Genomic DNA, 12,006 nt, shown 5'->3' with positions numbered 1-12,006 from the left:
CTCCCAAATCCTCCCGGATCCTCCCCACCACCCACCCAATTTAATATTCTCTCTCTCAAAAAAAAAAAAAAAAAAGAAAACCAAGCCAACCCCCCCACCAAAAAAAAAAAAAACCCCCAAAAAAAAAACCAAAAAAAAAAAACCCACAACACCAAAGAAACAAAAAACACCAAACCATAACAAAGGGATACACATACAAAGATGGAGCCGGTCTGTGCTGGTCAACTACTCTGTAATGGAGCCTACTCTAGCATGTCACTTTATTGGAGAAAACTTGAGTTTTCCTCCCCCAAGCAGGTATCATTAACAAATAGCTTCTTGGCTACGAATGGGACTTCCTGTCCACCTCCCTTTCTCCAAACTGGGAAAACTGTAACCAATAACAAGCCAGTATCAGTTGAGCAGTAAAAGCAACTCAGTCTTAAGCAGAACTACATGAAGATGGGTGGTGTCTCCTCACGGATTTTGGACCTATGGTGTGGGAAGTCAGAAGACTCTGGACACAGAATGAGGTATGAATGAGAGTGGTGAGCTGACAAAGAGAAAGGCATGGCTTTTCTCTGGGCGCTGGGACACTCTTACCTCCTTTTGTAATTCTTTGCTGTCTAGGTACTCACAAAGCTGAGAGATCAGTAGCATGCAGATAGAAACATAATGCATTAAAGGTTGTCTGGTGGTCACTCTGGCAGTAATATTAGGACCATCTAGTTTGGCCTATTCCACCCTGGCCTACACACATCCAGTGTGCAAACATAAGTAAGAGTGGGTAGCAGAAGTATAGTTAGGTGAGCAGGCATGCATGTGGGAACAAGCCAGTAACTGCTGCCCTCAGGAGGATCACTGAGGATCGGGACAAGCCTGGGCTACATAATGAGTTCTAGGCCAACCACACAGAGGGACCTGGTCTTAAATACGAACAAGGGGAAAGGACTCATGGCCCACCTCCCCAGCGACCTATGGGCAGATAATGGTTGCTGATAGAGGAAGACATTTCCTTCAGTTGTGAAACCACTGGTAAGCTGTTCACATGCTTGTAATAACCCCTTACCCATGCTCCCATAACTGTAATTGAACCAATCGAGTCCCAAAGAAAGAACTAGTTGTCAAGAAAAAAGGGAATCAGCAGGAAACAAGGGAGATAATGAATATGATCAAACATATACACATATAAAAGTCACAATGAAGCCCATTGTTGTATGCAATTAATATACAGCAACAGAAAATTTTAAGTTGAGTCAGGAGATATAGCTGAGCACCTAAGAGTACTGGCTGCTCTTCTAGAGGGTCTGGGGTTCAATTCCCAGCACCCAAACTATAGCTTTGGACTGTCTGTTAATGCCAGTTCCAGGGGATCTAATAATGCCCTGTTCTGGCCTCCTCAGACACTACACACACATGGTGCACAAATATACATGCAGGCAAAACAGTCATTCACATAAAATTTTAAAATAGTGAGGGCTGGAGAGATGTATCAGAGGTTAAGAGCACCAGCTGCTCTTCCAAAGGTTTTGAGTTCAATTCCCAGCAACCACATGGTGGCTTACAACCATCTATGAGATCAGGTGCCCTCCTCTGGTGTGTAGGCACACCATGCAGGCAGGACATTGTATACATAGTAAAATGTTTTTTAAATGTTTTTAAATGGTGTGTTAGGGGTACATATGTGTAACAGCAATTCTTGAGGCTGAGGCAAGAGGAATCAGGCACAAGACCAGCTTTGGCTTACATTCAAAGCCAGCCTGGGCTATAAGAAACTGTCTGAAAAAAAAAAAGGAAAGACGGGGGCCCAGGATATCAACTGGTGAAAAGCATCTGCCTTGCAAGTGTGGTGACCTGAGCTTGGTTCCAGAACACAAAAAACAGATGGAAAGAACAACTTACTCCACCAAGTTGTCCTCTGATCACCACAGACTGTCATATGCACCACCACACATTTATCACACATGTATCACCCTAATATTAATAATAAATAAAAAAGCATTTGTAATTAAGGGTTTTTAAATATAATGTAGCCAAAAAGAACTTTATTACTTATCAAATAGCTCACTCCCCCTCCCCACAACCCAGGAGTAAGAAATTCCGAAAGTATAAGACTGAAAATTAAAAGGAACTTTTCCACCTTCTCCTCCCTGTCAGCACCCCTAGGGGCTGACACTATTAAAAGTTCCTGATTTACCTCACTGGAACCTGTATTTTTCATACTACATATAATATCCGATGCCTAGATTCTTTCTTACTTTAGAAGACGTCAGAAAAAGCCTCTTTCTTTCAGTATTCAGCCAACCAAATATCAGAAAGGAGACCACAAAGCCACCTATCACACAACCATGTGGAACACGCCTACAAAAACCTAAGAAAACCACCACCTGACCATGTAGTACTGTGAGGGCAAGATAACAGAGGAAGCTGGGTCATCAGGCTTATATGCCCAGTTTTCGAAATCTAGGCACAATAAAATGTTATTATTAGGTGTGTCTCGGTATGGCACTGGATAAGGTCAGGATGAGTTCAGACTTAACGTGATGAAAAAAGAACAGCAGCCTCCACAGCAGGGGACAGACGGGGTGAAGACACTGTATGTGCAGAACTATGTTTGTGTTCGTGTGTACATGCTGGGCTGCACAGGCATGAGAGGACCACAGGCCGTGGGAGTCGGTTCTCTCCTTCTCAGGTCAGGTTGTTAGGCATGGCATCAAGCATCTGCATCGGCTATGCCATCCTACTGGCTCAGAAAAGATATTTATTTTTAAATACTTTGATTACGTATTCTTTTTATGTGTGTTGGTGTTATGGCTGCATGTGTGTCTGTGCACCATGTGCGTGCAGTGCCCACAGAGGAAGGAAGAGGACATAAAATCCCCTGGGACAGGAGTCAAGGGTTGTTGAGAAAGAACTTACAGTTGTAAACTATCTTTTGAGTGCTGGGAATTGAACCTAGATCCTTAGGAAGAGCAGCTAGTGCTCTTAGCCAAAACATCTCTCCAGCCCTTGGGAAAAGTTTTAAGATGAATCTAGCACAGTTAACAATTGGTTCAAAATATGATGAGACTAGGGAAAGAAGGCATTACAGCTGAGTCTCAGGGCTTCTGGGCAAACCAGTTTTGAGAGAGGCAGGATGCTGGAGGAGTGGGGAGGCGGAACACACCCTGACATCTCAAGAGAACGGGAATAAAGCTTTAGTCAAATACATGCAGATGGACTCAGAAGTGGGTGCCACTGACTCCACAAAGTCATCCCCTGGCCTTCACAAGTGCATTGTGGTATGTAGACCCCCCACACACACTAATAATTACAGGGGGGAAAAAGGTGGAGTATGACCAAGGAAAGACATGTCCACCTTGGGCTTCCACGTGCACAACTGCCTGCATTGCCTAGCATGAACGGGGCCATCATACACAAAATTTTAAATACTGTACAAGTCCACTGACATGAAACACACAGAAGAGATCAATTTTGAGACAGAAAGCAGCTGCCATGGGTGGACATTAAGGGCAGGGAAAACAGGGAGTGATGGCATAATGGATATGAAATGTTCCTTAGGGTAATCAAAATTTGGAGACTTGAGAGAAAAAATTAAGAGAGTCCTGCTCTGGGGCACAGGGTGGCCTAGAACTCCTGCCTGAGTGCTGGATGCCGGGTCTACACCACCATGGCCCAGCAGTCTCAAGAGTCAGAAAGCAGCATGCTGCTGGTACCCTTAGGCTGGCTTGACGGGAAGGCCAGCAGACTGCAGCAGACTCACGTCTCACTCAGCACAACCTTCTCAAGCATCAAGCTTTTTTTATTGTTGTTTGCTTTTTGAGACAGGCTTTCTCTGTGTAGCCGTGCCTGTCCTGGACTTGCTTGAGACCAGGCTGGCCTCAAACTCACAGAGATCTGCCTGCCTCTTCCTACCAGAGTGCTGGGATTACAGGCGTGAGCCACCATGCCCAGCTAAGTAACAAGCTTTCGAACCTGGAAAGTGGGTCTGTTAACATCCACGTTGACAGCACTAGCAGGATGTCAATGAAGAAAAACCTCTTTGTCCATCTAAAGTCTGCTTCAGTGTGCAGAAAAACAGGACACCCTAGAGAAAAGGGCCCTTACACACACACACACACACACACACACACACGGGCGCGCGCGCAAGTACACAGACAGTAATATGTTTCTTTTGTAAGAGAAATCATTTTGGCAAGCCTCACCAGGCACCCAACAGATGCTGACTGGGGTAAAACCACTAACTGCCCACACTGCTGCTGCCGCTGGGGTCTCACCTTGGTTGGGACTTGCTGCAGCCCAGACCCCACTTGGCCACCTCACTAGGACAGCTTTGCAGAAGCTGCTGCACTCAACACCTCCATCCCTGCACTGAGATCTAGGAACCGGCCTGCCTTGTCTATTCTCTGCTTGAGCTGATCCTGTTCAGGCCTGTTATTTCTAAGTTTTCTACATAACTTCAAGGTCTCACTACTCTGTAGACCAGGTTGGCCCTGAACTCAAGAGTACTGGAATTAAAGGCATGCATGACCAACACATGGCAGAAAGAAAGAAGGAAGGAAGGAAGGAAGGAAGGAAGGAAGGAAGGAAGGAAGGAAGGAAAGAAGGAAAGAAGGAAAGAAGGAAAGAAGGAAAGAAAGACACCAACTTTTAATCACACTGTAATGGGAGGGAGCTTGGTTTTTGAAACAGTCTCACTCTGTCACCAATACCTAACTCAAAGCAATCCTCCTGCCTCAGCAAAGCTGTTTTAGAAAAGGATGTCAATGGCACTCTGGCAAAAATAGTCAACAAGTCTAAAACACTCTGGACTTTCTCTAAGGAATGTGGCAAGCACCACAGTGGCCAGTGGTCTCTGTGTGACCAGGAAAAGGGACATTTTGACAGGGAGGGGCAGTCAAAGCCTATTTCCTAGAAAAAAGAAAAGTTTAAGTTCTGTCAAGGCTTGTGTTAATGAGCCTATCTGCAGAGCTAGGGTTATTTGTGAACTGGGAGAGAAGAGAGGAGGGAGATCACGTGATCTAGTTCTGTGCTGGTTTTGTCATGAAGATGATAAAAAGACAATACAATCATGAGGTTCTATTCGCTTAAAAAAAGAAAAGGAAAAAACAACAGGTGGATCTGGAAACTAAGTGAACAAGACTACACCTGCATGGGGGCAACAGAAAATGTTGTGGATGTTATTTTGGAGAGCTTGTTGCTGTTGTTCTCAGGATTAAGGGCTCTTAAGCAAAGCAGAATGGGAATTCTATCCATCCTTAAGCTTCTGAAAGTTTAGTATTCAAATGAGTCTCCTAGGGATGAGTCAAAAGGTAGAATTTGGGCTAAGAGCGTAGCTCAGCAGGTAGAAACTGAAGCAGGATTTCTGCGAGTTTGAAGACAGCCTGAACTATACAATATGTTCCAGGCAGGTCTGGGGTAAGAGCTAACCCCTTTCTAAAAACAACAAACAAACAAAAACGAATACAGCGGACTTTGATTTAGCAGGTCTAAGGTGGGGGTCCAGGTGCTGGTTCTGACCTGCAACACACCTGATTCCATGGTATCAGCACACCATCCTGGTGTTCTGGCCTATCAACAAACGCCACTAAACAGCTGGGCAGAAATGGGTAGCCTGCTGGAAAGCAGGACTAGCCAGACCATACACCCAATTTCCTACATGTTTAAACGCCCAGTGAGCAGAAGCTATTGATCCCCCAGGGTAAGGAGAAGACAGTGAAGGTTTGTGGGAGCTGGGCAAAGAGGGTCAACATCACTTAGATAAGGGTTTCTTTAGTGTCCCCGTACTGTTCACATAACAGGCCACATAACACTCTTTTGGGAGGCTAAACTATACCAGGTGAGATACTGAACCCACCACCATATGACAGCAGCATCCTTCCCCACAGTCATAAAAACATCTCCAGGGGCTGGAGAGATGGCTCAGTGCTTAAAGAGCACTGGCTGCTCTAGCAAAGCACCCACAATGCAGCTAACAACCATCTACAACTCCAAGTTCCAGAGGAGCTGATACCCTCTTCCAGCCATTTCTAGCATTCCATGAACATGGAACACAGACAACCATATAGGCAAACACCCATTTACATAAGATACAAATAAACTAAAAGGAAAACTCTCCAGGCATTGCGAACTGTCTCCTGGGAGTGCAAATTCTCTCTGGTGAGAACCCTAGTGGAGGTTAACCTCCAAGAAACAAGGGGGATCAAAGAAACTATAGTTTTTCCATGGAAATGAGATAAAATGCCAGGGAATGGGGGTGGACAAAACATCAACATAGCAAGCTCTGACAATAAGCAAAGACTTTCAATATTGAGGTGCGGAACTGGTAAAGCAATGACGACACCAGCTGCAGGGTCTGAGTACCCCAGCTCAACCCCCAGAACTCACACTGTGGAGAGAATGAGCTCCTACAGGTTGTCTTCTAACCTCCATCTGAGTGCCCATGTTCCTCCCTGCCCTCCTCCACAAAAATAATGTTAAAAAAGTATGTCAATCGGTGAAAGGTTTAAACCACTGGAAGAGTTCTAGGACAGGCTTTGAGAGACTAATGGGACCCTAATGTGGTGGTACACACCTGTGATCCAAGTACCTGGGAGGCCGAGGTAAGATGATCAGCAAGCAGTTCAATGTCATCAACCACACAGGAAGTCCAAGCCCAGCCTGTGCTACTTGAGAGCTTATTGCAAACAACAACAATCCAATCAGCAAACGGGGAGGGAGAGGAGGGAAGCAGAGCAGATCTGAGTGTGGTGGGGCAGGTGTGCGGCGCTAGGATCGGGGAGGCCGAGGTAAGAAGGTTCAAAAGCTACACACCAAGACCCTGTCTCAATAAACACGAAACAGAGGGGTGGGAGACAAAAAGAGAATGAGCACGGGGACAGGGCTCAGTGCTGAAGGGCTTGCCTAACACGCTAGAAGCATAGGATTTGAACCCCACCATCATAAATACAAAAATAAACTAAATCTACTCACTTGTGGTAGCATCGTCCTGTAATGCCAGCCACTTGGGATGGCGACACAAGCAGATCTCTAGCAAGTTCCGGGACAGATAGGGCTACACTTTGAAACTACCTCAAACAAAAACACAAACAAAAGCCTCCGTGTGGAGTAAAGCTGTCCTGACTGAAAATGCCCTGTTGCTGGAAAGTAAGGACATACAAGAAAATTCTAACACTCAGGAAACTGAGGCAGAATTGTTCCAAGTTCAAGGCATATGGCATGGGCCACACAAAAAAAGACTCTGAGTAAGACCTAACAAAGGAAGCCATCAAGTATAAGAATATAAGACAGCTGATCAGTGTTAGGGACTGCCTTCAGTCTCAGCACCTGAGAGGCAGAGGCAGGTGGATCTCTATGAGTTCAAGGTTAGCCTAGTCTACAGAGCTAGTTCTGAGACAGTCAAGGCTGAAAACCCAAAACAACACCACATAAGAGGCTGGGTGTGGTGGCACACATGCCTTTAACCCCACCAAGAGAAGGCAGGGATCTCAGTGAATACCAAACTAGCCTGGTCTATAACAAGTATAGTCAGGGCTATACAGTGAGACCCTGTGCCCTCTCTCAAAAACTAAAGGAGAGAGAAAAGGGTTGGGAAGGGGGTATGGACACAGCTGAGGTACCAGTAATTCAGAAAAGGAGGCAGGAAAACCTTGAGTTGCATCCAGCTTGGGCTACATTAAAAAAATAAAAAAGTAAAAAAATAAAAAAAAAAAAATTGCCATCCACAACATGGAAGTGAGGGCTAGTGAGATAGCTTGGAAGTTAAGAACACTTACTGCTCTTGCAGATGGGATCTGGGTTCAGTTCTAAGCACATACACCAGGTAGCTCATAAGCACCTCTAACTCCAGTTCTAGGAGGTCTGATGCCCTCTTCAGACACCTATACACACACACACACACACACACACACACACACACACACGTAAAAGTAAGCAAGTCTCTTTTAAAGGGGTGTGTGAGATGGCTTAGTGGTAAAAAGCACAAGCATAAGGACCTGAGTTTGAATCCCAAGAATCCACACAAAACAGGAGCACCTGTTATGGCAGCACTCCTGCCACAGAGGATGGGAATCAGAGAATCCCTAGAAGTGCCAGGGCCAGCTAGCCTGCCGTATGCAGGGGTAATGGTAAGACCTTGTCTCAAACAAGGTGGGAAGTGTGGAATAACAGACCAAGGCTGAGCTTGACATTGGAGCACACACAGGGGCTAGGGGAGGCTGGAACCTGGCCATGATGGCACTAGTTTGTAATCCTAGCACTCAGCCTGGGCTCTGGGGAGACTGTGTGTGTGTGCTATTACTTGTAGTGTTAGCATCACTATTTTCAATTTCTTCGATTATAAGACACTGGAGCCCAAGCCTATACTCGCAGATGTTAGAAGACACGGGAGCATCAACAGTTCAAGGTCACCATCCCTACGAGGTGGTGGTCAGTCTCAAAAACACACACAAAAAAAGTGATTTTGATGAAGAAGAACACACAGAACCCACCTGATAAGAGGTTATCTGCTACTATGCTCAGAAGAACGCACTCCCTGTGTGGACAGTAAGTGGCTACAACAGTTGCAGAGCCAGGTCATGACTTTCTAACACTCCAAAAATCACAACACAAAGGAGCTGAGAGCAGTGACTCTATGCCCAGCAGGAGGAAGACTAAGGCGGGATGACTGCCTCAAGTTCTGGGCCAGCCTTATTCACAACACACCATGAAGTGAAAAAAAAAAAAAGTCAGCAAGCACAATAAGGCATAGTACGGCTCAGTGGTGAAGCACTGGCCTAGAGTGCACAGGCCCTGAGTTCCAAGTGGGGGAGAAGAAGGGAGTATGTGGGAAGTGAGTCCTCAGAGCTGCTGCCAAGGGCGACAGGTTCCTAAGAAGCAAACTGACCTCAAGCTGCTTATCCTACCCCAACAGTAAACTTTCCAGCTGGTTTTCACCTAAGGTGAGAACTAATTAAAACAAAGGAAGCTGTCCTTAACTCAGCAAGTGTCGGCTCAGTTTCCAGAGAACTGTATTTTTTCACTCACTAAAATCGTGCAGACAGCCTATACATAGTTTTGTCTGTCCTTTGTACAAATGACCAACTGGGGAAGGGAAAACATGGGAAGTTTTAAATAGCTCCTGAGTGTCGGGGGAGGATAGCTCCTCTCAACCACATTAAACATCTTTTAAGAGGAGGCAGAATGCCTCCTGAAGTCAAAAGAAAGAATCCATCCTACATAGAGCTTATCAAGAGGAAAAAGTTATTAATACTCTCCTTAAATGTAGAAGTTATGCTCCACTTACTCCTTCAACCTAACCCGTGCCTTCAAGCATTTTATCCTAACCTGAGCAAAAAGGGCAACAGCTATCAAGCATTCAAAGCTTATCATCTGTCAGCCTGGGGCAAAATCTCTGGGAATACCAGTAAATGTCATCACTCTGCAGGTCGCCAGGAATCAGGCTACTGCAGCCAGCCACAGCCTGGGAGTGCCAAGCCTTCCCAAAAATAGCTATGACTTTATACACAATGCTCATCAAACACCTCACACACAAACCCTCAAATAGAGAGTGCTGAAACAGGGGTCACTACTCAGACTGTGGCAGAGGTAAATGAAGATGCCACTGATTAAAAGGCATGAGGTCTTAAAATGACGGAGGCCAGAACAAATTTAAATATGACTTGCTCTCCCTTAAAATAGTATCTAAACCAAATCTTACCACCTGTTTTTAAGTCACTGTCCCCAAAACAAGTAAACTTAATCTCTGGGGAAAAAGAAAAAAAAAATACAGACCTCAATATCTAAAAGACAATGTTGGGTAAGTAACAATGCAATTTTCATCTGATCGCCGAAAAAAATATCCACCTACTTTCATTTTGCAGCTCAAGACTTAGAGATGCTTTTTTCTACATGAATTTTAAAGAGCCTGCTATGTTTTAAACTCATAGCCTGGGGTGTAGCCATGTGACAGGCCCCAGGCTTCATTGCCCAGCACCTCAAATTAATTAAAGTTAAAAAGACATAGTTTCTTAGCAGGATCTCATGTTCGTATTCTAAATATTTTATAAATTTTTCTCCCTTGCAAATTCAGTATTTGAATGCTTGGTCAGATTTTCCATTCAGTCTTTTAAAAGTGAGGAGTGATGATGTAGTGTTATAACATTCCAAAGTAACACAAGATGACAGTATCAAATCGCCCAACTCCCAAGTTTCTTCAAGAAACATTAATGAGCCTTTTGATTTTCTCCAAACCAGTGTTTTTGAAGCCTCACCATCTTAGCCCTAAGATCCTTGTAATATTTTTCAACCTTCTTAATATTAGGAAACTAATCGGTGTGCCTTTTATTCACTGTGCTGTTCCTCTTCTTTCCTTCAAATCTACAGTGATCGATGAGCTAACTCGGGAAGCTGATTTGTTTCCGAAAGAAAGGGAAGAAACTCCGGGTCTTTTTTACACTTTGTTGATAAATACCGGCTTAAGTGAGATAACTTGAGCTCGCTTAAGCCTCTGGGAAGCCACTGCCATAAAACTGATTTGAGAGTCAGAACGAGGTACCGTGGCCGAGCTTTTGGGAAGTTTGTAGCTGCTGGGTCGGGCCCGGCGCACACTTCGGGGTGACCCCGATGCCCACCACCTCACGAGCAACCCCTCCCAGTAGGGTCCCCAGCACCGGGTCCCGCAGCGAGTCCCGCTTGGAACCTAAGCTGGCCCACACAGCCAGGCCACCTCACAGCGACGCGCGACCCCAGCCTCGCAGGTCCCGGGCGGCCCAGGGGTGCCACCGCCCTTGACCACAGGCCGGGGCCTCCACCGGCCCACGCCCGCTTGGCCCGCCGCGCCCCTCTCGGCCGGAGCCCGGGCCCCGCTACTTTCGCCCACCGCTCACCGAGCCATGGCCGTCCGCCGCCCCCGCCGCGTCGTCTTGCTGCAGCTCCGCAGTCATGGCCGTAGCGCCCCCTCCGCGTGTAGCCCAACTCTCGTCGTCGTCGTCGTCGTCGTCGTCGTCCCGCGGCCACCACCGCCGCCCCCGAAGCCCGGGAGCACCGGCAGGCACCTCCCACACGTCCCGCCCCCGCCCGCAGCGCGCACTGGAAACCCCGCCCACAGCAGCCCGCTCCCAACACTCCCCGCCCGCAGCACGCGGCAGAGGCTCCGCCCATGGCGCTCTCTGGAGGCCCCACCCCCTGCCGCCGGCTCCCGCCCATCCTGCGACTTGCGCCTGAGGCCCCGCCCATACGCCCCACCCACACAGCCGAAGTCCCCCCCCGAGGCCCCGCCCACGCCGGCAGCCGGCCCTGGTGGCCCCGCCTACACACTCTGCTCACGCCTGCAGGGGGCTGCAGAGGCCTCTCCCACATGCCCGCCCCCGGCTTGCGTGAGCGCAGGGCGGAGCTTCTCCGCGTGCTCTGGCCCACGTGACCGCAGCCGGGCACGGACTAAAGGGTCAGCGTCGCTTTGCCAGCTGTCGCGATTTCCGCATTAGATGCCCAGGAAGTGGGCGGCGAGTACTCTGGGTCTCCGAGACTCTTTTGGGGTTTTCTTTTGACTGAGCCTCACGTCTGCGTCCAGCCTGGCCTCAGCTCCCCACAGGCCTAGTGAGGCTGCTAGGTTCCTTGTGCCGACGGACTTTCCCACCTGGCCTTCCACCCATTTCCTATTCTTGGGACGCGAAGAAAGACAGAGACTGACTCGTGGGATTTCTGTGAAGACAGTTGAAGCGGCCAGAACATTCACAGAGCTCAGCATGGTGTCTTTAATTCTGAACAGAGTTGCCAAATGTTCCAAATTCCTGTTTTCAGGCCCTGTATGTGTAAGCTGTGTTGAGCCTAGCACACTAAGCCACATCCCAGTGGTCTTAATGTTTGGGAAGGAGGTTTTATGCTTTTGGTTTGGATTTTCTTTGAGATAGGATGTCATGTGGCTTGTTCTAGCCTCAGACTCACTGTGTAGCCAAGGTTGGCCTTGAACTCTTGATCCTCTGCCTCCACCTGGTTGTGTCTTTTTGTTGTTGTCGGGGGAGGGGGGAGGGTTTCTCTGTGTAGTACTGT

At 47.3% G+C, this 12,006-nt stretch overlaps 1 protein-coding gene across 8 annotated transcripts in view; it reads right to left on the bottom strand.

The window, feature by feature from the left end:
• Window positions 1-11,029, bottom strand: part of Usp28 (ubiquitin specific peptidase 28) — a 55,554-nt gene extending 44,525 nt beyond the window's left edge. For all 8 annotated transcript variants that reach the window (XM_021633318.2, XM_021633320.2, XM_021633321.2 and 5 more), the window contains exon 1: window positions 10,845-11,029. In XM_021633318.2, coding sequence (XP_021488993.1) covers window positions 10,845-10,901 — 57 coding nt within the window. In that variant the 5' untranslated portion in view covers window positions 10,902-11,029. The remainder of the gene's footprint in view (window positions 1-10,844) is intronic.
• Between the last annotated feature and the right edge of the window lie 977 nt (window positions 11,030-12,006).

The sequence above is a fragment of the Meriones unguiculatus genome, chromosome 1, assembly GCF_030254825.1.
Source record: "Meriones unguiculatus strain TT.TT164.6M chromosome 1, Bangor_MerUng_6.1, whole genome shotgun sequence".
NCBI lineage: Eukaryota > Metazoa > Chordata > Mammalia > Rodentia > Muridae > Meriones > Meriones unguiculatus.
This window is presented reverse-complemented; position numbering and strand designations above follow the sequence as displayed.